Source organism: Pan troglodytes, chromosome 1 (genome assembly GCF_028858775.2).
Source record: "Pan troglodytes isolate AG18354 chromosome 1, NHGRI_mPanTro3-v2.0_pri, whole genome shotgun sequence".
Taxonomy (NCBI): Eukaryota; Metazoa; Chordata; class Mammalia; order Primates; family Hominidae; genus Pan; species Pan troglodytes.
The window spans coordinates 109,069,585-109,096,659 of NC_072398.2; the positions used below are offsets into that span (position 1 = coordinate 109,069,585).

General features: G+C 45.2%; 2 protein-coding genes, 2 non-coding genes and 1 pseudogene across 8 annotated transcripts in view; 3 read left to right on the forward strand and 2 right to left on the reverse strand.

Moving 5' to 3' along the window:
• Positions 1 to 210: 210 nt before the first annotated feature.
• Positions 211 to 374, forward strand: LOC129138456 (U1 spliceosomal RNA). Its single transcript, XR_008541709.1, has one exon. It is a non-coding gene; the product is annotated as a U1 spliceosomal RNA (small nuclear RNA).
• A 1,052-nt stretch (positions 375 to 1,426) lies between these two features.
• On the forward strand, positions 1,427 to 8,175 carry LOC134809773 (uncharacterized; annotated as a pseudogene).
• TRNAN-GUU (transfer RNA asparagine (anticodon GUU)) lies at positions 6,871 to 6,944 on the forward strand. Its single transcript has one exon. It is a non-coding gene; the product is annotated as a tRNA-Asn (tRNA).
• An 821-nt stretch (positions 8,176 to 8,996) lies between the features above and the next one.
• On the reverse strand, positions 8,997 to 26,641 carry LOC112208384 (neuroblastoma breakpoint family member 15). The gene is given in 15 exon segments (XM_054669669.2): positions 8,997 to 10,861; positions 11,463 to 11,480; positions 11,482 to 11,527; positions 12,242 to 12,414; positions 13,041 to 13,092; positions 13,802 to 13,974; positions 14,571 to 14,622; positions 15,342 to 15,514; positions 17,792 to 17,843; positions 19,127 to 19,332; positions 19,797 to 19,869; positions 20,912 to 21,126; positions 21,960 to 22,050; positions 23,828 to 24,037; positions 26,559 to 26,641. Coding segments are annotated over 14 exon segments (1,701 nt in total). The 5' UTR covers positions 23,961 to 24,037; positions 26,559 to 26,641; the 3' UTR covers positions 8,997 to 10,617.
• The window catches only part of LOC107971330 (notch homolog 2 N-terminal-like protein A), a 250,005-nt gene continuing 247,829 nt past the window's right edge, over positions 24,900 to 27,075 (reverse strand). For 2 of the 5 annotated variants that reach the window (XM_063815262.1, XM_063815241.1), the window contains 2 exons: positions 26,898 to 26,980; positions 24,900 to 25,730 (listed from right to left, as the gene is read on the reverse strand). In XM_063815262.1, the coding sequence (XP_063671332.1) occupies positions 26,922 to 26,980 (59 nt within the window). In that variant the 3' untranslated portion in view covers positions 24,900 to 25,730; positions 26,898 to 26,921. Of the gene's footprint in view, positions 26,981 to 27,075 lie in introns of all 5 variants that reach the window. The other 3 variants (XM_063815240.1, XM_063815239.1, XM_054669696.2) reach the window with 2 other exon arrangements.

Here is a 27,075-nt window from a genome sequence, read left to right on the forward strand (position 1 = left end):
ATGAGGCAGAGCAGGGGCTGCTGCTTCGCCACGAAGGAGTTCCTGTGCCGTGGGAGCGGGTTCAGGACCGCTGGTCGGACCTGAGAGTCCCAGCTGTGTGTCAGGGCTAGGAGGGCTGGGGGGGGGGGGGGGGGGGTGCGCGGGGCAAGTGACCGTGCGTGTAAAGGGTGAAGCGTGTGAGGCTGTGGCGGGGCGGAGGTGCAAGAGCTCATACTTATCTGGTGGGAGAGATACTATAATCACGAAGGTGGTTTTCCCAGGGTGAGGCTTATCCATTGTACTCTGTACGTGCTGACCCTTGCGATTTCCCCAAATGTGGGAAACTCGACTGCGTGATTTGTGGTAGTGGGGGACTACGTTCGCGCTTTCCCCTGGTGCTTTTGTGGTGTGAATAGTAGGTGAGCCCTAAGTGTTTTTGTCTTGTGGCTGTGTTCTGTCCGGTCAGTTGTTTCCGTTCACAACGGTTAGTTTTCGTTTGTGAGGTCATGTTTGGGGACAGCTTAGAACTATCCACTTTCTCTCTTGGGAGGCGAATTTCAGTCTCTGTTGGTTGGGGTTGTTTCCCAGGTTAGCTGCCGCGGTACTTGCTAGGTGGAGCTCAGGGATCAAGGATCGGGAGCTTTCTGGTTTGTTCAGTGCTCCCAGGGCTTCTAACATCTCTTAAAAACTCTGGTGTTTTCTGTCATCCTCGGAGTTACCTCTTAGCCTCTGTTTTTTTTGCTGTTTTTTTCCCCCCCTCCCTGAGACAGGTCTCGCTGTACCGTCCAGGCTGGAGAAGTGGCGCGATCTTCCCATCTCAGGCTCCCGAGTAGGACAACCACACACCACCACACCCGGCTAGTTTTTTCTCTTTTTTTTTCTTTTCTTTTCTTTCTCTTTCTCTTTCCTTTCTTTTTCTTTTTTCGTAGCGGTTTCACCATTCTGCTCAGGCTGGGCTCCAACTCCTGGGCTCAAGTGGTCCGCCCAGCCTTCTGAAGTGCTGGGATTACAGGTGCGATCCATCTTGCCCTGGCAGCTCCTGCTTTTCACCACAGCATTCACGGGAGTTTGTAGGATTTCTGTGCTGGGGAAACGTGTACTCAGTTAATAGAGCCAGGTAGAAGTTGTACTCAGAACTGGTGGTTTTCTTTGGAATGAAAACCGTGCATGTTGGGGGCTCTTAGTGTCCCCGTTTGGTTGTAGACATAACACCCTTGCTTTGTGTAGGGGGAGGGCTTTGCCCGTGCCCTGGTGCCCCGGCGCAGGGCATCGACGCCTGCAGATCAGAACCGCAGTCTAACCTGTCTTGGTGGAATACCCTGCTAATTCTCCCTGGAATGTAAGATGGGAGGTCTTGTGAGGAGGTTTCTACAAGTAAGAAAACAAATTTCCATTCGGTTTTTATTGACAAAATTGAAAATTATAATAACTGAGTCCAGCCTCTCAGATGACAAATGTCTTTTGCACTGAGAGCTGGGAACCGCCGCTTGCCTCAGCTCCTGCGTGCAGGTGCAGCCCTCGCTTCCCTCCACACTTTCTCCAGCGGGTGTCAGTTCCTCCACAAGAGGCAGACAGCGTTCTGCAGAACCACAGCGCTCAAGGCCTTCGAGAGCCAAAAATCTCGGAGCGAGCTGCCCTGTCCTGGCTCTACCTCACAACTGACCTAGAAATGGCCTTTGCTGGGAGCAAAGGGTAGGGGGGAGATGGTCGTCGGAGCTGGGGCCTGTGCACTGGACCAGGTTGACCCACGGGAGGGGAGGTACCCAGAGTTAGAAGGGGGCCAAGCACTGAGACCTCACCATCCTCAATCTCCAAAAGGACTCAGAGAGATGCAGAGACTGAGACAGGCTTCCTTTTTCAAGGAAAGAGAAAACTACTGAGGAAGGCCCCAGGGGCTCTGAACCAAAATCCAGGCTATTTTTCCACCTGCAGCTTTTTGTTTTTATTTTTGCTTGAGAAGGTGTCTCGGTCTGTTGCCCGGGCTGGAGGGCAGTGGCGCAATTTCGGCTCATTAAAACCTCCATCTCCTGGGTTCAAGCAATTCTCCTGCCTCGGCCTCCCTAGTAGCTGGGACTACAGGTGCCCGCCATGACGCCCGGCTAATTTTTGTATTTTTATTAGAGACGAGGTTTCACCATGTTGGTCAGGCTGGTCTCAAACTCCTGATCTCAAGTGATCCACCCACCTCAGCCTCCCAGAGTGCTGGGATTACAGGTGTGAGCTACCGCGCCCAGCCCGCACCTGCAGCTTAATCCCATTTCGCTGGTGCAACTTCATCCTTCCGTATGCTCAGGCCAATAAACAGTACTGTAGGCTGGTCGTTCTTTGACCCCTACACATCCTATTGGTCGGAAAATTATGTTTTCTCTTTGGTTAACCGCAGACTTTGATATGCACACTCTTTCTTGGTCTGAAACCCACCCAATAGTCCCATACGTAGATTTTTGGATAAACATAGAAATGGACCCTTCTGATCTGAAAGTTTGAAACTCGATATTTGTTTTATTTGAGTTCCTTCCTTCAGGCCTCTCAAAAAAGATATCAAAGAACTGAAAGTCACCCAGACAATGAGATGCCGGACCCCTCATTCATCCTGATTGCTTCCTTGCCCCTCCCTAGTTCCTGTTTTCTTTCTTTTCTTTTCTTTTCTTTTCTTTTTTCTTTTTGAGACAGAGTCTCCCTCTGCCTCCCAGGCTGGAGTGCAGTGGCGCTATCTTGGGTCACTGCAAGCTCCGCCTCCCGGGTTCACGCCATTCTCCTGCCTCAGCCTCCCGAGTAGCTGGGACTACAGGCGCCCGCCACCACGCCCGGCTAATTTCTTTTCGTATTTCTAGTAGAGACGGGGTTTCACCGTGTTAGCCAGGATGGTCTCGATCTCCTGACCTCGTGATCCGCCCGCCTCGGCCTCCCAAAGTGCTGGGATTACAGGCGTGAGCCACCACGCCTGGTCTAGTTCCTGTTTTCTTACACATTGTCACATTTTTTCCCTGCCATCTAAGCCTCTAGTTTTGGTTGGTCAGGGAGATGGATTTGAGACTGAGTTCTCATCTCCTCCGCTGCAGCACCCTATTAAAGCCTCTTCGTTGGCAATAACCGTCTCAGTGATTGGTTTTCTGTGTGGCAAGCAGCAGGAACCCCAGGTCTCTGAACTTTGGCAAAGGAATCTCCTGATAAAGGCGGGATCGATTTTACTGACCAAGCTGAAAACGATCAGACGTTTGAAAGCCTTAAGCTCGGAGCCTGTCGGAGTTTGGTCTGCCCTTAAGGCTTTTCTTTGGGCCTACCAGTCAAAATCAGCCTGGCCAAACCTGTCTTCAAGGACCAGGGGCAGGGCCGGCTTCTCCCGCTGGGTCGGCAGCCACCTTCCCCTTCCCTGTGACTTGAAGAGAAGCTTCAGGGGGCGTTTATTCAATTTGCGAGGAGCCCGCGAGGCGCAGGTGCGCGGTGACTCTGTGGTTCCCACCGCACCCGCTGTCCTCTTTGGTCCTCTCGCTGTCACCGGCGGGCAGTAACGTTCCGGGTGAGCTAGGGCTCCGAAGACACCAGGCAGGGAGGGACCAGTGGGTAAGGGCACCGCCCGTTTAGGTCCTGCGCAGGAGGGATCCGAAAAAGGTCTTGAAGAAATAGAAAGGGAGGGCCAGATGCGGTGGCTCACGCCTGTAATCCCAGCACTTTGGGAGGCCGAGGTGGGTGGATCACGAGGTCACGAGTTCGAGACCAGCCTGGCCAAGATGGTGAAACCCTGTCTCTACTAAAAATACAAAAAGTAGCCGGGCGCGGTGACGAGCGCCTGTAATCCCAGCTACTCAGGAGGCTGAGGCAGGAGAATCTCTAGAACCCAGGAGGCGGAGGTTGCAGTGAGCTGAGACTGCCCCGCTGCACTCTAGCCTGGGCAACACAGCAAGACTCTGTCTTAAATAAATAAATAAATAAATAAATAAATAAATAAATAGAAAGGGAGAGTTGGAAGTAGATCAAAGAGAAGAAAAGAAATCCTAGATTTCCTGTCTGAAGGCACCATGAAGATGAAGGCCACCTCTTCTGGGCCAGGTCCTCCCGTTGCAGGTGAACCGAGTTCTGGCCTCCATTGGAGACCAAAGGAGATGACTTTGGCCTGGCTCCTAGTGAGGAAGCCATGCCTAGTCCTGTTCTGTTTGGGCTTGATCCTGTAGCACTTGATTGTCTCTCCTGGACTTTCCATGGATTCCAGGGATGCAACTGAGAAGTTTATTTTTAATGCACTTACTTGAAGTAAGAGTTATTTTAAAACATTTTAGCAAAGGAAATGAATTCTGACAGGTTTTGCACTGAAGACATTCACATGTGAGGAAAACAGGAAAACCACTATGCCAGAAAAAGCAAATGCTGTTGAGATTGTCTCACAAACACAAATTGCGTGCCAGCAGGTAAGTTTGAGCCTCAGGTTGGGCACATTTTACTTTAAGCGCACTGTTGGTGGAACTTAAGATGACTGTAGGACTTATATATACATACATACATATAATATATATACATATTTATGTGTATACACACACACACACACACACACACACACACACACACACACACACACACGGTCTTCCTATCTTGCCCAGGGTGGTCTCCAACTCTGGGTCTCAAGCGATCCTCTGCCTCCCCTTCCCAAAGTGCTGGGATTACAGGTGTGAGCCACCTCACCCAGGCCATTTTAATTTTAATTTAATACTTTTAATTTGAATACACAATCCAAAAATCATATAACAAGTACAGGAAACCCACTTTATGCCAAGTTTACAAAAACAGGAAAGATATGTCCATGACAAAGCGTCAAAGTGGCAACATCCTAAAGTACTGAGAGAAAAAAAGTTATTCTAGAATTCTATGCCAAATTGAAATATCTTTCAAAAATGTGACTGAAATCAGGACATTTAAAGACATACAAAAAAATGACAGAATTCACCGAACCACACTACAAGAAATATGAAAGGAGTCCTCCAGGCCTAAGGATAAGGATACCAAACAGAAATCTGAACCTACACAAAGAAATGGAGACGACTGAAAATTGCTATGTACGTACTTGGATGTTGGGGTTTATAACATGTCCAAAATCAAATTCCCTGACAACACTAGCATAAAGGCCAGAAGGGGAGGTATAATGTCACTTGATGGCAGATGGATAAAGATGTATTCTAGGGACCCTAAAGCCATCACTGACATAACAAAAGAAAGAGTTACAGCTAATAAGCCAAATAAGGAAAGAAAATAGAATGATATATATAAAAAAAAAACATGTAATCGCTGGGTGCGGTGGCTCATGCCTGTAATCCCAGCACTTTGAGAGGCCAAGGCAGGCAGATCACTTGAGGTCAGGAGTTTGAGACCGGCCTGGCCAAAACGGTGAAACCCCGTCTCTACTAAAAATACAAAAATTAGCCCGATGTGGTGGCTCGCACGGACCTGTAATCTCAGCTACTTGGGAGGCTGAAGCAGGAGATTCGCTTGAACCTGGGAGGCGGAGGTTGCAGTGAGAGCTGAGATGGCGCCACTGCACTCCAGCCTGGGTGACAGAGCGAGACTCTGTCTCAAAAATAAATAAATAAGTAAATAAATAAACAAACAAAAACTGTGTAATTCCTATGCTGGAGCAACTGCTCTCCAGGCCTCTACCCTATAGAAATACACAAATGGCCAATGAGAAGTGTACAAGAATGATCACTGCCGCATTATTTGTAATCATAAAATAGTAGCGCCAAAGTAATTTCAAAGATACATGAAAATCGTTTTATTTATTTAACAAACACAAACAATTGAACAAACAATGGAAGCAAGTCCTTTTGCCTAAAGGAACACAGAGGGTCATGCGGATGTTGCTCCTCCAAGGACTTCGGTGTTCCCCGACGGCTAGTTTTGGGTCTAGTTCTTCTGGAAGATCTTATTCTTGGGGAGCTACAGGTTCTGGCGTTTGGGGCTCTTTCAGGTTCTATCTCCATTTTCCCCTCAATTCCTCCCCATTCTGCTATAATAAAAAAAAAATTCTCACCTCCGGAAGATCCCGCCTGTGCCTCCCTGCCAGCCTTTCAGGAGGTCTGGACGTCTGGTCCACCGCTCCCCGGCTTCTTTCCCCGCTTTTGCTTTTCCCTTCCCCTGCTCCCGCCCTCCGGCCTCAGGACCCGACCACCGCCCAGCTGAGCCCCCGCGGCTGCACCGCGCAAAAGGTGCACTGGAGGCCCTGCCCGTTGCCGCCCCGCGGGGTGCCAAGAAGTCAACGTAAATAAATGCTTTGTAAAAGGAACTTCCCCATGGAAAAATCTCTCATGATTTCCATTCTCAAGGCTCTTCAAAGGACTAAAAGCTAAAAGGATGGATTCATTCGACAAGTCCTAGTCCTGCGCCCTGGTGAGTGCCAGACCCTGCTCCCCGCGAGGGGGACCCACGAGCCACCCTCACCACGATCCCTGCCCTGGTGGAGCCCCCGTGCGGAACACAGGATCCGAAGATGGCAGCGGAAGCTCCGCAGCGGCCCCAAAAGCGACTGGGCAGGGAGGGCACAGGCTCCCTCACTGGGTGAAGGCGGCGCAAAGAACGGGAAGAGCCATCCCGGGAGCCACCGGGCGTTCAGCCTCCCTAGGGCCCCCAGGCGGCTCGGGCCGGGGTCTCAACCGGGGCGTTTCCGGGGGTTTCTGAAGCAGGCGAGGGGCAGGGCGGGCGAAGGCCATTCGGCTATCCTTCCGGCTCCAGCATCTCCCAACGCGCAGGTGTCCAACGTGACCAGCGCGACTTACCGCTCCAATCTCTCCGGTCTTCCAAGGCCTTGCTCAGTCGTCCTGCCGGGCGGGCCCTGAGGATGCAAGGGACGGAGGAAGTTTCGTGCGTGCGCCCTTCCTATAGCGCCCAGTAGAACTGATAGTACCTGTCTCTGTGGCGCAATCGGTTAGCGCGTTCGGCTGTTAACCGAAAGGTTGGTGGTTCAAGCCCACCCAGGGACGCTTGTTCGAGCTTTTAAAGTATTCATGCATTGTCAATCACTAGATAAATGGGGAAGATTTTATCTTCCTGGAGTCCTAAGCCACTAATTTGTGACTTATCCATGTCAAGGGCCAGCCCACCTCCCCGACCGGATTCTTAACCGGGTATCTCCTGAAATCCTGGGTTTATACGTGTGTAACTCAGGAATCCTGAAACAGAGACCTAGGAACCCACTTCTGGTGTGATAAAATTCTAATTCAGTCCGTTATACGCTTAAACGAGTAATTTACATGCCTCCATTTTTTCATATTTTAATAATAGGAGGTCAGTAATATCCCGAGGATGTGCCTGGATTTACTGATTGCTCTATCAATAATGTGACCAGTGGAATCATTCATCATCATAGTGATCCTCTCCATCATTTTTGAAAAGAGTATTTTTCCTCACTTTGTGCATGATTTATTTAACCCTTTTCAAAATGTTTTTGTTAGCCAGGCATGGTGGCAAGTGCCTGTAATCCCAGGTACTTGGGATTCTGAGGCAGGAGAATCATTTGAACCTGGGAGGTGGAGGCTGCAGTGGAGGCTGCACCAGTGGAGGCTGCACCGCTACACTCCCGCCTGGGCAACAGAGCGAGACTCCATCTCAAAAAATAAAATAAAATAAAATAAAGTTTTTGAGATGAGGTAGGTTTCATTGTTTTAGGATTACAAAGAATGCTGCAGCCACCTTTCTTGTACACATATCTTTGGTCATTGTGGAAATGTCTACACCGCAGATATTTCTATAGTGTAGGGAAGTTGATGCACTATTCCTACATTATAGGGTTTACATGATGCTTCTAATTTGAGTACATTCTGCAAATGTATCTTTCACGGGAGCCGTACCAAATAATATTCCAATAGCAATATTTATAGGAGGAAAAATGTGCAGAAGTGCAATTGAGCTTCGTGCCTCTCCATGGGGCCCATGTTAATAAAATGGTGGCATTAGCAATCATCTGAGAGTGGAGTTTGTGGCCCTCTGACATCAAAAGCTGAAGCAGAGAACATGAAAACCCTCACTGTGCATCCTCTCTAGTCTGGCCAGAATCATTCCTAGGTCGGTGGTCTCTTATCCGGAGGGAATGCTGCTTGCTTGTTTTGTCAAAATCACAAAACTGAGGGAAAGCATCAGGCCGTTGGTTGATAACAGTGGTGAAGCAAGTCTTTCCAAAGGGCTGGTTTGTTGTTAACCCTTAGGGGAAAAAAAAGCCTTTTTTTTTTTTTTTTTTTTTTTTTTGAGACGGAGTCTCTCTCTGTCGCCCAGGCTGGAGTGCAGTGGCGCGATCTCGGCTCACTGCAAGCTCCGCCTCCCGGGTTCAGGCCATTCTCCTGCCTCAGCCTCCCGAGTAGCTGGGACTACAGGCGCCCGCCACCACGCCCGGCTAATTTTTTTTATTTTTAGTAGAGATGGGGTTTTACCGTGTTAGCCAGGATGGTCTCGATTTCCTGACCTCGTGATCCGCCCACCTTGGCCTCGCAAAGTGCTGGGATTACAGGCATAAGCCACCGCGCCCGGCCAAAAAAGCCTAATTCTTACCAGCTGGTGCCGTGCAGTTCCAGGCTCTTGGTGTCCCAAACAAAGACACCAAGAACCTGGAACTGCACCAAAAACCAAAACCAAGGTAGGGGCAAGATGATAATCACAGAATGTCACCGGTATATGTTTAGGTTCAAATACTATTATGAGAAGTGGCAGGTAAAGGAGGTAGGAAAAAGAAAACACATCATGTAATTGACTGTTGTATGGAAATATTTGATGCTGAAAGTTATAATTTAAAACTATAAACCAAATATTAGAAGTGTGTCTAGTTCAAAGGGAGGAAAACCATCAAAAATATTTTTAGTGCAATATTGACCATGAGCTATACAACCCTTCCTAAATGCCAAAGGCACACACAGACACACAGGCACACACACACACACACACACTCACACTCACGAAGAATACAAATGACTAGAACCAAGAAATGTAAATACATTCTGCTACGTATGGTAAACATAGCCTACAATGTGGAAGAGATTAGAAAATAAACATGGAAATGAAATGTTTTTATTAATTCGCATCAGTACCCACCAAAACCAATCAGCATAATCAAATATTATAACACTGAATGTAAAAAACAATCCAAAAGTCCAGAGTGATAGGCAAAAGGTTTTAATTGTATAGATTAAAATTAGCTTTGGACAAAAATTAAAACTCAGAGAATGTTTTCTTCTTTTTGCAACAGCAGACACTAGTAAAAACAAAGGCACAGTAAAAATTGAGACCCAAAATTTGCAGTGTAGAGATATGAATATAATAATAGACACAGGGAGGATTAATAAATGATAAAATGTTTAGAGGATGATCATTAGAATACAGGATATTTATACTCTTGAAAACCGCTTTCCCAAGTACTTCATTGTAAGTAAGGTGTCTCTAAAAGGGACAGATCTCCTAGACCCCTCCTTAACCAAGTAACCAGTCCTGATATCATAATGGTGATGGACAAACTAGACCTTCTCTGCCCGCAGATGGGCTGAGGTTGGGAACTCACAGCATTGTCTCTGCAGTGTTCCCGGCAAAACGTTTAGGCTGAATTTAATCATGAAGACATTTTCAGACAACTTCAGAATGTAGATCATTGAGCCAGACAGCTGACCTGTCCTCTATAAACAAGTCCATGTCACCACCATCCATGACAACAACAAAAAGATGAGGAAATATTTGGGGTTCAAAATAACTAAAGAAATGCAGCTACATTATCTTTTTACTTTTTTTGAACCCAAAATATCTCTTCTCCTTTTTGTTGTGTGATTTGTGGTGATATGGGCTATGTGAAGGAGACAGGTCAGTTGTCCTGCTCAGTGTTCTACATTCTCCAGCGGTCTGGTGATTACCTCCTATGAAACTCAGGCTAAGCGTTTTCTGCAAGAACATGGCATTGTTCATATTCTGCACCGGCAGAGTCCTGGGTGACATGCTGTCTCCTGCCAGCGGCTCCTGACTCCTGTTCTCTACAGGATGGAATTGAGAGGAGCAGGGCTAAGGCCTCCCAATGCTGTTTGTCCATCTAGCTGTGGTATTCCTAAGTACTGACACCAATTGGAGGCTGAAGGACTGTGGCTTCTCTAACCAAAGGAGCCTAGCGGGTTAACAATTGTCAAGAGCAGTTGGTGGTTCTGAAATACAATCCTCAGCCAAGGATCCCTCCTGTGTTACAGATGGATCAGCTAAAACAAGCCAACACTGAAGACACAAAGAATGAGATTAGGTTCATTGAAACCAGGGTAACACCTTTGGATGAGCTAAACACAAAGATGACACTGACCTTGAGCAGGTTTAGAAGCTCAGAGACATGCCTGCAAAATGTAATCCCTGAGAAATTTTGTAGCTACCCAGAGATACGTGGTTCAAATTAAAATGTCTGACTGATCACTCCCGGTATGTGCTGCAGAGTTATGTGAACGTGTCACACCTAACGTGGGTCCACTGTCTTCAGACTGAGCACAGGTTGCCACTGGCATGGTTTGAGAATAGGAATAGAGCCATGCCCACTGACCCATCCTATGTCGGGGCTTCCAAATGGAACTATACTTTCATTCAAATCTTCACGTGCCTATAGGTCCTGCCTGCAGGAATGACATCTCTGGGCTTAGTAAGGGCTGCTTATTGTGGGAATATGACTTCCATCTGGAACACCAGGTGGAGACTTGTCACCGTCAAAGTAAAAAACCTGTTGTCCACGTAAAGGGCGAAGCTGATGTGCTCTTCCTCAAATGAGTAAAACACACTTCGGTAGTGCTGGAATGAGTCAGGTAGTTCAAAGTACATTGACGGAGTCGAATAACATCTATCCAGTGAGTCCTGTAAGACTTCAGGCTCTTCCACTTCCATCAGCATGCCGTTGAGCCTGGAAAAGGAGACAAAACTAAAGAAGCAGCCAGGGAAAATCAGACACCACAGAGCCTCACTAGATTTCAGAAGTAACATAAGGAAGTGGTTAGAAAAGAAAAAGGATAGATCCATTAATGAGGTAAAAAAAAAAATTTTATTGCCTTTATGTTGGGATAGAACAGGGCCAGGTAGAAAACAATGAAAGAGAAACACAGAGAGACAGAGACAGAGAGAAAGTGAGCTAGTGAATTGGCCAGGTGACATACTGGTAAGGGAGTAAAAGGACACTCTGAGTTAGTGCCCTCATGACACACAGCAAACTGTGATCATGAAAAGAGTGAGCTCAATAGTTTTCCATAAAATATGCTCAAAATTCGATGCAGTGGCCATGAGAGTACAGCTTTTGAAGTATGGTCAACCTATGGTACGTTAGTAAATGATAAGGGGAGGAAGAAATGGAAACCTCAACATCTACTGCAATGAAAACCAACAGCAATGACAGTAGGAGTAATTCAGCCTTCGTTGAAAACGTGACATCAAACACACTCTGGTTTCCCTGAATCTGTTGCCTCCAGGTGTTAACACAGAATTAAGCATCCACAATTGCTGAAAGTTACCTGGGGCATGGTGGGTTTTGATCTTCTTCCCCTTCTTTTCTTCCCCTTCCCCTTCGTTTCAATTTCTGCAATAAATTCAGACATGGACAGACACATTAAGCTGATTCCCCTACACACATAACAATCCACTGTCTAATCCTCACACAGGGACCTCAGGCTCCTCAGCATAAGAATAGGACACTGTGAGAGATATATTTCAGGAGGCCTGAAGGCTGGTCATGATAGAAATTCCTCGGTTTTTCTCCCAGAAACTGTGGGTAAAATGTCCCTATTCTAGTAGATCGTTATCCCAATATCATTTGTCCCAAGTTTGTGCAAACAGTTATGCCATATTTTTCCAATCAATTTAAAGCAAATACCCTCAAATGATTTCTAGGAGAAAAACTGCAATATTTAGCCCTGTCTCATCAAATACTCAGATTGTTCATGGTTGTGAGGACTTTAGACACTGAAATTAGAGTGAAAAAGGAAATCTACAAACCCTTGAGTCAAAATCATAGTTCTCTGAATTTGTCACATCTGCCCAGGTCCAATGTCATGAGAATAGAATCAGAGTGCCACAGGTATGGCCTGAGACTAGGAAGAGAGCCATGTTCACTGACCCATCCCATGTCTGGGCTTCCAGGTAGAACTAGAGTTTCATTCAACCTACATGTGCCTATAGGTCCTCACTGCAGCAATGACATCTCTCAGCTCAGTAATGGCCACTTGGAGCAGGAATATGATCTTTATATGGAAGACTCAGTGGATCCTTATCACCTTCATAGAAAGGTACTCACCTCCCACGTCAAGAGAAAAGCCAACATGCTTTTCCTCCAATGCATAAAACGAACTTCCATAGGCCTGGCAGGAGTCAGGCTGTTCAAGACAACTGGAAGGAGTTGAATAACATCTATCCAGTGAGTCCTGCAAGACTTCAGGCTCTACTACCTCCAGCAGCTCCCTGCTGAGCCTGGAAAAGGAGGAAAAAGTAAAGAATAAGCCAGGGGAAATCAGACACAACAGAGCCCCAACTAGGTTTCATGGGTAGCATAAGGAAGTGGTTAAAAAAGTAAAAGGATAGATCCATTAATGAGGTAACACATTATTGCCTTCATGTGGGGACAGAACAGGGCCAAATGGAAAAGAATGAAAGAGAAAGACAGATAGACACACACACACACACAGACACACACACACACAGAGAGAGAATGAGCTCAGTGAATTGTCCAGGTGACACACTGATGAGGGAGTAACAGGACACTCTGAGTTAGTGCCCTCAGGACACACAGCATACAGTGATCATGAAAAGACTGCGCTCAATAATTTTCCATAAAATGTGCTCAAGTTTCCATGCAGTCGCCATGAGAATACAGTTTCTGAAGTCTGGTCCACCTACAGTAGGTTAGTAAATGATAAGGGGAGGAAGAAATGGAAACCTAAATATCTACTGCAATGAAAACCCACAGCAATGTTACTAGGAATAATTCAGGCTTGGTTGAAAAGATGTAATCGATAATGTCAGCCCGCTCTGTTTTCTCTGAACCAGGAGTCTCCAGATGTCAACACAGAAGTAGCTGTTCACAACTGCTCAGTTACCTGGGGCATGGTGGGCCTTGGTCTTCTTCCTCTTCTTGGTCCTTTTTAATTCCTGCAATACATTCAGACAGGGACAGACTAAATAAGCCAATTCACCTACACCCATAACAGTCCACTGTCTAATCCCCACACAGGGATCTCAGGCTCCTCAGCATGAGAACAGGACAATGTGAGAGATATACTTCAGGAGGCCTGAAAGCTGGTCATGATATTCTTTGGTTTGCATCTCAGAACCAAGGGTGAAATATCCCCATTCTGGTAGATCGTTATCCCAAAATCATTTATCCCAAGTTTGTGCAAACAGTTATGCCTTATTGTTCCCATCAGTTCAAAGAAAATGCCCCAGATGATTTCTAGGAGGAAAACTGCAGTATTCAGCCCTGTCTCATCAAATGCCCAGCTCGTTCATGGATGCAAGAATTTTAGACACTGAAATTAGAATGAAGGAGGAAATCTACAAACCCTTGAGTCCAAATCATAGTTCTGTGAATTTTTTACATCTGCCTGGGTCCAATGTGCTGAGAGCGGGCTCAGGTTGCCACAGGCATGGCTGGAGACTAGGAATAGAGCCTTGCTCACTGACCCATTTCATGTCTAGGCTTCCAACTGAGACTACAGTTTCATTACAACCTATATGCGCCCATAGGTCCTGCCTGCGGCAATGACATCTCTCGGGTCAGTAAGGGCCACTTGGAACAGGAATATCACCCCTATCTGGAAGACCAGGTGGAGGCTTATCACCTTCATAGTAAGGTACTCACTGTCCACGTCAAGAGCCAAGCCAAGGTACTGTTCCTCCAATGAGTAAACAGCACTGCTGTAGGGCTGGCCTAAGTCAGGCAGTTCAAGATAACCTGAAGGAGTCGAATAACATCTATCCAGTGAGTCCTGCAAGACTTCAGGCCCTTTCTCATCCAGCAGCTCCCTGCTGAGCCTGGAAAAGTAGGAAAAAGTAAAGAATAAGCCAGGGGGAATCAGAAACCACACAGCCCCAGGTAGACTTCATGGCTAACATAAGGAACTGTTTAAAAAGAAAAAGGACAGATCCATTAATGAGGTAATGAATTATTGCCTTTATGTTGGGATAGACCAGGGCCAGGTAGAAAAGAATGAAAGAGAAAGACAGGGAGAGGGAGAGAGAGAGAGAGGAGAAAGTGAGCCCAGCGAATTGGCCGGGTGACACACTGATGAAGGGGTCAAAGGACACTCTGAGTTAGTGCCCTCGGGACACACAGTGAACAGTGATCATGAAAAGAGTGGGCTCAATAATTTTCCATAAACTTGCTCAAGATTCCATGCAGTTGCCACACAGCCTTTGAGGTATGGTCAACCTACAGTAAGTTAGTAAATGATAAGGGGAGGAAGAAATGGAAACCTAAACATCTACTGCAATGAAAACCAACAGCAATGTCAGTAGGAGTAATTCAACCTTCGTTGAAAACATGAAATTGAACACACTCTTGTTTTCCCTGGACCTGGCATCTCCAGGTGTCAACACAGAATGAAGCATCCATAATTGCTCAAAGTTACCTGGGGCATGATGGGTCTTGGTCTTCTTCCACTTCTTGGTACTTTTCAATTTCTGCAATAAGTTCAGACATGGACAGACATATTAAGCTGGTTCTCCTACACACATAACAATCCACTGTCTAATCCTCACACAGGGACTTCAGGCTCCTCAGCATGAGAATAGGACACTGTGAGAGATATTCTTCAGGAGGCCTGAAAGCTGATCACGATAGAGATTCCTTAGTTTTTGTTCCAGAAACTGTGGGTAAAATTCCCTATTCTGGTAGACCGTTATCCCAATATCATTTGTCCCAAGTTTGTGCAAATGGTTATGCCATATTTTTCCAATCGATTTAAAGCAAATGCCCCCAAATGGTGGCTAGGAGAAAAACTGCACTATTCAGCCCTGTCTCATCAAATACTCAGATTGTTCATGGTAGTGAGGATTTTAGACGCTGAAATTAGAGTGAAGGATGAAATCTACAAGATCTACAAAATTGAGACAAAATCAGAGTCGTGTGAATTCGTCACATCTGCCCAGATCCAACATCTTGAGAGTAGGATTAGGGCGCCACAGGCATGGCCTGAGACTAGGAAGAGAGCCTTGCTCACTGACCCATCCCTTGTCTGGGCTTCCAAGTGGAACTAGAGTTTCATTCAACCTACATGTGCCTATAGGTCCTCCCTGTGGCAATGACATCTCTCAGCTCAGTAAGGGCCACTTGCAGTAGGAATATGACCCTAACCAGAAGACTCAGTGGATCCTTATCACCTTCATAGAAAGGTACTCACCATCCATGTCAACAGCCAAGCCAACACGCTGTTGCTCCAATACGTAAAAGGCACTTCTGTAGGGCTGGCATGAGTCAGTCAGTTCAAGACAACCTGAAGGAGTTGAATAACATCTATCCAGTGAGTCCTGCAAGACTTCAGGCCCTTTGTCATCCAGCAGCTCCCTGCTGAGCCTGGAAAAGTGGGAAAAAGTAAAGAATAAGCCAGGGGGAATCAGAAACCACACAGCCCCAGCTAGATTTCATGGCTAACGTAAGGAAGAGTTTGAAAAGAAAAAGGACAGATCCATTAATGAGGTAACAAATTATTGCCTTTATGTTGGGATAGAACAGGGCCAGGTAGAAAACAACAAAAGAGAAAGACACACACACACACAGAGTGAGCTCAGTGAATTCGTCAGGTGACACACTGATGAGGGAGTCAAAGGACACTCTGTATTTGTGCTCTCAGGACACACAGTGAACAGTGATCATGAAAAGCATGTCCTCAATAATTTTGCATAAAATGTGCTCAAGTTTCCCTGCAGTTACCATGAGAATACAGCTTTTGAGGTATGGTCAACCAATCCAGTCTCTCATTGCTGGATATTTGGCTTGGTTCCAAGTCTTTGCTATTGTGAATAGTGCCACAATAAACATATGTGTGCATGTGTCTTTACAGCAGCATGATTTATAATCCTTTGGGTATACACCCAGTAATGGGATGGCTGGGTCAAACGGTATTTCTAGTTCTAGATCCCTGAGGAATTGCCACACTGCCTTCCACAATCGTTGAACTAGTTTACAGTCCCACCAACAGTGTAAAAGTTTTCCTATTTCTCCACATCCTCTCCAGCATCTTCAACATTCTTAAAGAAAAGAATTTTCAACCCAGAATTTCATATCCAGCCAAACAAAGCTTCATAAGTGAAGGAGAAATAAAACCGTTACAGAGAAGCAAATGCTGAGAGATTTTGTCACCACCAGGCCTGCCTTACAAGAGCTCCTAAAGGAAGCACTAAACATGGAAAGGAACAACCGGTACCAGCCACTGCAAACACATGCCAAACTGTAAAGACCATTGACGCTAGGAAGAAACTGCATCAACTAACGGGCGAAATAACCAGCTAACATCATAACGACAGGATCAAATTCACACATAACAATATTAACCTTAAATGTAAATGGGCTAAATGCCCCAGTTAAAAAAACACAGAATGGCAAATTGGATAAAGAGTCAAGACCCATCAGTGTGCTGTACTCAGGAAACCCATCTCACATGCAGAGACACACATAGGCTCAAAATAAAGGGATGGAGGAAGATCTACCAAGCAAATGGAAAACAAAAAAAGGCAGGGGTTGCAATCCTAGTCTCTGATAAAACAGACTTTAAACCAACAAAGATCAAAAGAGACAGAGAAGGCCACTACATAATGGTAAAGTGATCAATTCAACAAGAAGAGTTAACTATCCTAAATATATATGCACCCTATACAGGAGCACCCAGATTCATAAAGCAAGTCCTGAGAGACCTACAAAGAGATTTAGACTCCACACAATCATAATGGGAGACTTTAACACCCCACTGTCAATATTAGACAGATCAATGAGACAGAAGCTTAACAAGGATATCCAGGACTTGAACTCAGCTCTCCACCAAGCAGACCTAAAAGACATCTACAGAACTCTCCACCCCAAATCAACAGAATATACATTCTTCTCAGCACCACATCACACTTATGCCAAAATTGACCACATAGTTGGAGGTAAAGCACTCGTCAGCAAATGTAAAAGAATGGAAATCACAACAAACTGTCAGACCACAGTGCAATCACATTAGAACTCAGGATTAAGAAACTCACTCAAAACCGCACAACTACATGGAAACTGAACAACCTGCTCCTGAATGACTACTGGGAAAGGCAGAAATAAAGATGTTCTTTGAAACCAATGAGAACAAAGACACAACATACCAGAATCTCTGGGACACATTTAAAGCAATGTGTAGAGGGAAAATTATAGCACTAAATGCCCACAAGAGAAAGCAGAAAAGATCTAAAATTGACACCCTAACATCACAATTAAAATAACTAGAGAAGCAAAGCAAACAAATTCAAAAGCTAGCAGAAGACAAGAAGTAACTAAGATCAGAGCAGAACTAAAGGAGATAGAGACACAAAAAACCCTTCAAAAAAATCAATGAATCCAGGGCTGGTTTTTTGAAAAGATCAACAAGAAAACCCTGTTTGGCTAGTTCACCTGGCTCATCTGATGGCAAGTTCCTATCTTGAGAGGACTATGAAATTAAAACCAATACAAGTGCCACAAATAACATACAACATTGTAAATCAGCACAATTTGTAGCTGGGTGAATGGAAGAAATAGTTCTATTCATCACTTCCTCATTTTCCCTAAATCTACAATCTCCAGATGTCACTACTGAATTAACAGCCAACAATTCCACAACATTACCTGGGAGACACTGGCCCTTTTTCTTCCTCTTCCTCATCATCACTTTCATTTTCTGTAAATAAATTCAGAGAAGCAGGTCACATTAAGCAATTCATACTTCACATATGAACAAATCACTGTCCAGTCATAGCACAAGGACATAACTATTCTCAGTGCAAGAATAAGGATTCTGACAGGAATATTCTAGGGTGTCCTAGATTAACTTTGGTGAGAATTAGATGACCCTGCTTTCCAGACCCACAGGCCAAAATCTCCCTCTACGTGTAGACCATAATGCCATATTCCCTGCCTGAGTCAAAGTTAAACAAAATTTTTTCCCCAAAAAAATCTCCAAAAATTGGTCAAACAATTTTCTAAGAGTGTTGCTGCAATACGGACTTATATCACCAGGTAACATGGACATTAAATGTTTACAGGCATCTATACATGAAACACGACTGATAGATAAATTTGAACAACTCTTGCTTTAAAAAGAATCTGTGATTTGGGAGGCCAAGACAGGTGAATCATTTGAGGTCATGAGTTCAGGACTACCCTGGCCAATATGGGGAAACCCTGTCTCTACTAAAAATACAAAAATTAGCCAGATGTGATGTTGTGCACCTGTGGTCCCAGCAACTCAGGAGGCTGAGGCAGGAGAATCACTTGAATCTGGGAGGCAGAGGTTGCACCAAGCCAAGATGGTGCCACTGCACTCCAGCCTGGGTGACAGAGCAAGACTCCATCGCAAAAAAAAAAAAAAAAAAATCCACGATGCTACAAAGAAACATTGGATCAGCCATTGCATTGACAGGGTGGAGAACCAGGGTGCAGCCTTGCTTTATGGAAATATATCAGCAAAGTAAAGAAGAAAAGTTTCCATCCTGATTTCAGGGTGACTGTGCAGCTAAGCAAGCTGACTTAAAGGAGATCCAGATGAAAGCTGAGAGCAGTGAAGCCTGGGGAACAATATTTCCAAATACAAAGGCAAGGCTGCCAGCTTCCTTAAACAGGCATAGAAACTCCATGGACATTGTTCAGGGACAGATGACTTAATCACAGATGACAAGAGATACTGAATCGAAGCTGGGAGGCCTGACAGATACTGTCTGTGCACCTCCTGCACTCAGGTGACTATGAGATTGTCACACTTGCCTGGGGTTGAGTAACTTGATACTGGGGACTGGCAGGCAAAGGCATGACATTAGCTGAGAAGGACAAAAAAACTCCCTGATATCTGTTTAGAAACGCATCATAGTTTTTATTCAAATGAATTTGTGTTTATAGAGCCTGTCTTCAGAGTTTATCTTCCTCAGCCTAGAGAGAGGTATGAGACACAAGGAAAACAGAGGCTACCTGGAATAATGTGTACAGCATCCTCCCATTCAACATGAGAGGATGAGCCAATGAGAGTTGAGTCGACTTTGTCTTCCTCAAATGTGATTTTGGTTTTCCTATGTGGCTGGTTGGAGTCATAAGGGCCATGGCTATTTGAACAAGTGATGGCACATTCCTCCAGTGAGTCCTCAGGGACTTCCTTTTCTTCAGCCTTCTGCATCTCCCTGATGAGCCAGGTGGGACAGAGATGACAGAAGATTAAACACAGAGGGATTGGACCCCAGGGAGTCCTAGCTGGTTTTGACAGGAGGCATTAAGAGAGTGGTCCCAGAAAGCAAAATGGAGGTTCCCATTAAGAGGGAACATGCAATCCTGTTCTCTCTGCAACAGAGCATGGCTGCCATGGGAACCAGAGAGGAAGAGAGCAGCTGCTGTTCATTGCACTGGACAGATAGGAGCTGAGGAGGATGAAGACTCAGCTATCCCTGTACGGTGCAGACATGACACTCGGCACACATAGAGAAACATGACAGCTGCCGCACCCTGTGTCTAAGCTGGGTTATATTTCACATACTGTGGCCAAGCGAATGCGGGTTTTTGGCCCATCATAGATGCCAGAGAGGGTGTGCCTCCTAGATATTCCTCATATGTTACCATCCATTAATTGTTCCTGAGTATTCAGTGTTACCTGGGGGCAGACGATTTCTGCACTTTCTCAGCCACCTCAACTTGAACATCTTCATCGTCATCGTTGTCATTTTCTGTAAATACAGAAATGTTCATTCAGATATTTCCCACTTCACAGTCTGCAAGCACAGTCAGCCCAATGTGCAACAGAGACATGAACATCTAGGCATGGGTCACCGTTCAACTGAAAACTCTCATGTTTTATCTTTAACAGAATGCCCTGGCATGGTTTCCTGATCCATCAGGCAATGCATTTCTGATGTGGAGGGCCACCATCAAGATGTGGCCAAATATTGAAAAGACCTTTTGCTTCCCATATCACTGGAGGCTTGTGCAGCCTCTCTCTGGACGTTGGCAGCTGTCTCCCCAATCCTGCCAGATCTGATTCCCAGGCACGGGCTTGGTGTCCTGTCACAGTTCGCATTTCAAACCTAATTCTTTCTCTTAGAAGCAGACAAACTTGTCCCACAGTCCTCTATGCATCAGAAGATTTCAAGTCTCCAAGTGGCTTCTGCTGTGTTATTCAGGGACATTCTATCCATGGGGAGTGATCCAGTCTGAAGCACTTCCTACCATAAAACGCCCCCACATCAAGTGCCTTCTCCAACATCACACGGCGAGGGGCTTCATCTCATTTTGGAAAGCAGTTGTAAGTGTTCCCACATTTGAATGCTTCAGACCCTTGCAAGAGACAATTTGTCTGCCACGGAGAGAGAGAAACTCAGGAAGGACAAGTCATTCACTCTCTGACAGTTACTAAGAACATTGCCCAAAAGACAGCCTGGGAACCTTCATTCTTAGTCCAGAGCTCTTTTCACTCTAACAAGCCTGCTCCCATCGCAGCCTCCTTCCTGTCCTTTAAAACTAGATAGAGGCTGCCTCTTGCTCCAAAGACCACCTTCCATCAAGGGAGGAGGGACACTTGCAATACTGTGACCTCCAACCCCATGGGTTTCCCATCTCCATTCTTACGCAGGAAGTCCTGGTCATGTCGTGGCCACATAAGCTTAGTGGAAAAAAAACACCATTGATACAACTGTCATTGTGAAAGTATGGAGGTCTGGAGCCTCTCATAAGCCTGGGGTTTTGGGTCATCAGGGCCTATGGCCACCTTACCTGGGCTGAGCTTTTGGACAAGTTGCTGTGCCAGTCTACACCCCTCAGCCAGCTGTTCTTGGAGGTCCTGCCCCTGGGACTTGTCCGGCTCATCCGGAGTGAGGAGGGCCTGGAGATGCTCATGCAATGAACGGGAGGCATCTCTCCCTTCCCGTAACTTCTCCCTTAACTGGGTCAGCTCTCGTTCCTGAGAGTGAACCAGGACTTTATATTGCCTAAGGTGAGACGGTAGAGAAAATTTAAGAGTGGAAAGGGTTGAGTGATCCGCTCAAATATTGCAACAGAGATTTCTGAGACAATGTCCTCAAGGAGACCTCTAAGCAGAAGGTCAGCACATGTTGAAAGGAATGTCTATGGCCAAGAGAAAGAATAGAAAATGGTTTACAGGCTCCCTCTGTATCAGAGAGGGCTCCTGCAAGATCCTCGATGATGTTCCATTCATCTTTCTCTTCTGTAAACAAAAGTAGGTGTCTTCCTAATTCCATTTCAAAAAGACATCCTTTCAGTTCCTCACTCTGGCCATGGACATTTCCATGTGAAAATACATAGTGCATCTTGCGGCCACTAGATACAAAGCCATGTACAGAAATGAGGCCAGATGCAGATGGGGCGAATTGAAAAGACGAAAGAAGAAAAGAATGACAGGGTCGAGAAGGCAACATTGATTGAGTGAAAGAATGAGAAGCCGCAGTCAGTCAGGAGGTGATTCTCACTAAGGGTAAGTGGGGTGGTGACGGCACACCATTTTGAGTATACTGAATGCTGCTGTGTGGTTCACACTCCTTTGGTTAATTTTGTGTTATGTAAATTTCACATCAACAATTACTTGTTTGAAAAAGAGAAAACAAGGCTCTGAGAAACAACTGCAACCCATAAATTTTTATCATCCTTCTTCTCTGTTTGATAAATATTTGTGTGTAGCGAGCCTGCCATGGCAATTCCTGCCCTTCCCCTGGCCCAGCTTAGCTCTTACGTTTCCCCACCGAGCTGTTGTACTTCAGAGATTTACACACCTGCCCCCCTGCCTGCCCCCATGGGGTCCCCTCACCTGAGCTCCTCAGCTTGCTTGAGCTGCTCCTCCTTGAACTGTCGCTCATTCCTCAGCATAAATTTTATGAGGTCTTCGCACTCTTCATATTCTGAGAAAAGATAGACACGCCTGCCTCAGTGGAAGGCTGGACATGCTGCTGTGGTCATTGCCTACAGGACAGGAGCCAGGTCCATCCCAAGGACAAAACTCTCCCCAGTACCAGGGTCTAGACAGGGATTTCCACATCTTTACTCTTTAGTCTCCTGACTTTCTGGCATCTGATCCTCCAAAATTTAGAGATGAAGAAAGAGAACCTCAAGGGCACATCAAGGAAGTTGACAAGATGATTCAACCACAACGAAGTGGAGTCAGAATTCACAGTCCCTGAGGTCTGACTCTGAATGCGGGGCCACTTTCCCAAGCCTTGAAGCCTCTCCTCTAAAACACTGCACTGGGGCATGAAGTAGTGATTTCTTGTACAGTCGGGAAGGCCCCTAGGACTATGGGACTGATGGTTTCCCTTTTACTGGGAATTTCAAGGACAAGTATGCGAAAGATTTTTAAAATCTTTGATTTTTAAATCATATCTTCAGTTATGATTTTAAGAATCATATCTGAAGCATAAAGAGTGACACATAACACCATAAGGCCATGAAGGAAATATGCCCAAATGCTAATAAAGTTTGTGTTAATTTAGAAACAGCAGAATGAAGAACTAATAGATAGTGTTTACTGTGTGCCAATAAATGTTCTAGGAGATTGACAAGAAATAGCTCATGTAATTCACTGCAGCAATTTACAGAGGTAGGTATTATTGTAGTACCCTCTGAACAGGTGAGGTAACTGAGGGACAGACAAGACAAACAACTTGGATGGAGCCCAGGAGACAGGCCCACGGTCCCTGCTCTGTACACTGCACTGCTGTCTCCACACATTCTCGGGTGCGATCTTTCTTCCTCTTTAGCAACAAGACTCTGTGCCCCAGGAAGCAGGACTTCACTCTCACCAAGCTACTCTCTGCTTTTTATTCTTATTTTTATTTATCATTATTATTATTATTTTTTAACAGTCTTGCCCTGTCGCCCAGGCTGGAGTGCAATGGCAAAATCTTGGCTCACTGCAACCTCAGCCTCCTGGGTTCAAAGGATTCTCCTGCCTCAGCCTCCTGAGCAGGGGTGATTACAGTCACCTGCCACCACGCCATCTACTTTTTGTATTTTTAGTGGAGATGGGGTTTCTCCATGTTGCCCAGGCTGGTCTCAAACTCCTGACCTCATGATCTGCCCGCCTCAGCCTCCCAAAGTGCTGGGATTACAGGAGTGAGCCACCATGCACGGCCCCTACTCCCTGCTCTTGATGCTGTCACTTATAGACAGCACAGGTTCTATTAGGAGTAGACTCCTCTTGAAGCCCCTCAGAGCAGGTACTGGCTACTATCACCAAGTTTCCCTCAGAGTCACGAGAACAGAGCTTTGCCTGTTGGGCCTCAACAGAAACTTGAACTGAATAAAAGTTCACTAGTCTCAGACATTTAGAACAACAGACTAGATGTTATTTGTCTGCAGGATCTTATATGGTACAGAGAGGATTCTTGAAAACACGATTGAGCCTCTTGGAGAAAACAGGTCATTCTGTGCCTGTGTCAGAAATCAATAAATGGCAGTTTAACTCTAGTCCCACCCCCACCTGATTGCAAACATGGAAAGTTGCTAAATACTTTGGTACCTCTGTCTTCCAACTTTAACAAAATGTTAAAATACCCATTTCTGTTTTCCTAGAAGTACAGGAAGGATGAAATTATTTTTGATGGAGAGAGCATTTAGTGTCTCAGAGAGAAGACAGGACATCATTCATCACTTTCGTGATGGTGAGCCTATAGATCTTACTGTATTTCTTCTGTCCGTTGGCCAGGAAGCCGGCCAGTTGAGTTACAAAACATTTATCTCGGAGGCTTCTGAACTGCTGTTTCTTCTCTGCCAGCTGGGGGCGCAATTTCTCATTGATTTCTAGAATGTTCATCTCTGCCTACTCGCTGGACAAAGGGCCGGCTGATACCACCATGCTGACGTTTGTGGCAGAAGAGGTGGGGCCAGGGACTGGGGAGAAGAAAGGCAAACACATGATGGGTTAAAAACTGGTGAAATCAAATAGGTTTAATCAGGACTGAGGGATGTCAGTAACTGAAATTCTTAACTTACTGTTGTGAAAAATGTGATCACTCCCCACAACACTTTAGGATCCTTCACCGCAAAAACAAGGTTCGAGGTGCCTGAACACAGAGCTGAAAGCACTGCCAGTAGGTCAGACTCTGATAAGAGTGAGGTAGAATGTGGCCAGCGTGCCAGGTAACCATCTGCAGTTGCCATAACAGAATTAGAAGGTGGGGGTGTCATGGAATCTTAGGAGCCCTGCATTCGAATTGCCCAGGCTTTGCTGAAACACAGGCACCCTAGTCTCACCTGAGGGTCACCACCAATGGGGATCATTCCTTCAGCATTCACTCTCAGTATTCGTGTACCCTTGTGACAATGCCACAGACCCGTGTCTTTCCCAATACATCTAAGCATATTCCTCACTGTTTATCTCTTGTCTGTACAACATCATCAAGGCAGAAACAGTTTCCCAACAGGTTATATTTTCTTAATGGTAGTCATGAAGTCACCCCACCTGCTCTCAGTTAAAACAGAGCTTAAGGCTTTTCCACAGGTGTAAGATATCAAAGTTTTAGCCTGCCCTGATATCCTCCGGGTCTTCTGCAGTTTTTTCTGTATCCACTAGAAAGTGAATGAATAATTCATTTTTTTAAAATGTTTTCTTTCCTGTCTCAGTATTCTTGCTGCTGCATCCCATTGTTAGACTGATTTCTTCTTTCTTACTGGGGCACCTTCTTGGGTTTTCATTACATTCTAGACCAGTTTGACATCCCTACGTCCAAAGCTCTTCCTCTATGTGGGTTGATTTGTTTTTTAATGTCACTGAGCACTACATTTTATACTTGTCACTTATAGATGTCATTCTAGTGCCACAAGACCTCTTTTCAAGGTATCAAGTGATCAAAGTCATTTATATAGAGGTCTCCTGAAAACATGTGTGACCATCTATCTTGGGAAGTTTTGTAAACCTGATGCTATTTTGTTGTTTCCATTTTGTTTTCCCATATACTGAAAAGAACAGGGCCATGAGCAGTTCTTACGGAATATGGTTTGATATATATTTTGTTGAGATGACCTAACACCATTGATTTTGGGTTGCATTCCACTAACAGAACATGGCAAGATCAAGGTTATGGTCACGGTTGGTTGGCGATCCTCAGTGTTGCTGTGCAGTAGAAGGTGAGTTTGAGGTGAGAGGAACAAGTAGGAAAGAGTGATCCCCTGAACCACCTCTTCGCTTTCTCAGCTTTCATCCCCACCTAGGTTTTGTGAGCCTGGAACTTGAGAGACTGTTCTGTAGCCCAGGTCTCCTAAGATTGGCTGCTGGACTTGCCTGAGTTGAGGGTGCAGTGGGTTGACCCTGGGCTGCCCAGCATTCATGTGGAAGTGAAGGAAGGAGGACTGGTTAATCCCATTTGAAAGCATCCCTCTCTGCAGCCCACACCATCTTCCAGTGACACTGTAAGGATATTGCTTTGAGATGTATCAAAGGCTTTAAGTCAATGTATTTTCTAGGGTCTGGGAGACCTGACATTCTGTGTCAGAATGAAAATCTGTCAAGTTTCTAAATGAAAAAACTGCAGGTTCACAAAGTGTCATGGGTTACTTGAGGTCACAAAGGGATGAGTTTTCAGCACTGCCAATAAAAGCAATCACAATAATTATTCAGTAATTATTCATAGGATCCATACAATCCAGTAAATATTCACATATTTAGTAATTATTCATTGACCAATTCGTACAAGGCATTTTGCTCAAAACTGTGTTTATATTTGGACATTGTATCTTCATCATAATCCTTAAGGTAATGCTATTATCTATAAGTAACAGATAAGAAACCTGAAGATGAGGGACAGCTAATCACGTATTTGGCCATATTTCCATTTTTTGGTTTTTGTGATGCTGGAAGAATGACCAGAATGGGTCACGGGAAGAGTATTCATTCCTGTATTATTTTCCAGGACAGAGGTGTGCCCTTCTAGAGTACTGGGACCAAAATTCAGAAGTGTCTGAAACCTTGCTTTAACAGTATGGGAAATAACCTCTATCACCTGGAATTTCCCTGGAACTTTGGAATATACAAGAGAAGTATGAGACGTGGGTCTTCCCTTGGCTGTGTTTAATTCACTCTTCTATGGAATACCAATGATTCTCACTAAGACTTTTGCCTTTTTATAACCACAATGTATGTCTTATGGAGAAGATTTTACACTTTGCTCTATTTAGAAACAATAAATATGAGCAATAGTTTTAGGTTTTATGCCCTGGACTTCATATTTTTCTGATTTCTGTTTTGAGATTAAATTCTCATGTAAATAGAAAAATACTTATTATTTCTCATCAGGCCAAGTTTGTTATCAGCTTGAGTTTTTGAAGATGAAGCACAAACTTTTGATTTTATCTTTGTCCTCATCAGCGTCACTCATTGTCTCTCAGTATGACCTGGACTTGCCCCTGCATTTACCCTCGTCCTGCTGAGCCATCTCCATGCACTGCCCAATTCCATCAGTGATTCGGGGTCCTCCCAAGGCTCCCTGAAATGTGCACAGGGATCAGGATGTCAGACACATTCCAGACACAAAGGCAACCCACACTGTAGAGTGAGCAGCTGTGTTCCCACTTCCCTAATGTTCCAGTGATGTCCTCAAACTGAAGGGAACACTTTCCCTTTTTAAGGGTCTGTTCTTCATGTCTCAATTCCTCTGATCTAGTGAACACAACTGTCCTGAAACTGAAAGAACCTGCTAAATTTCGAGTTTCTGGTTAGGTGGCTAGAATGGGTTTATAAGACTTCCTTACTTACCTATGACTGCTGAAGTTTGAATTCTTAGCAGTATGATTCCTTTTCTTGTAAGCTGAGCAGCTTAGGAAAGATTGGCCATGTTGCTGTGCAAAAAGAGGTAAACTTAATTTCTACTCAAAGCATGCTTGAATTTGAAACTAGGGCTTCCACTCTTCCAAAGTTGGACTGTCACTACCTC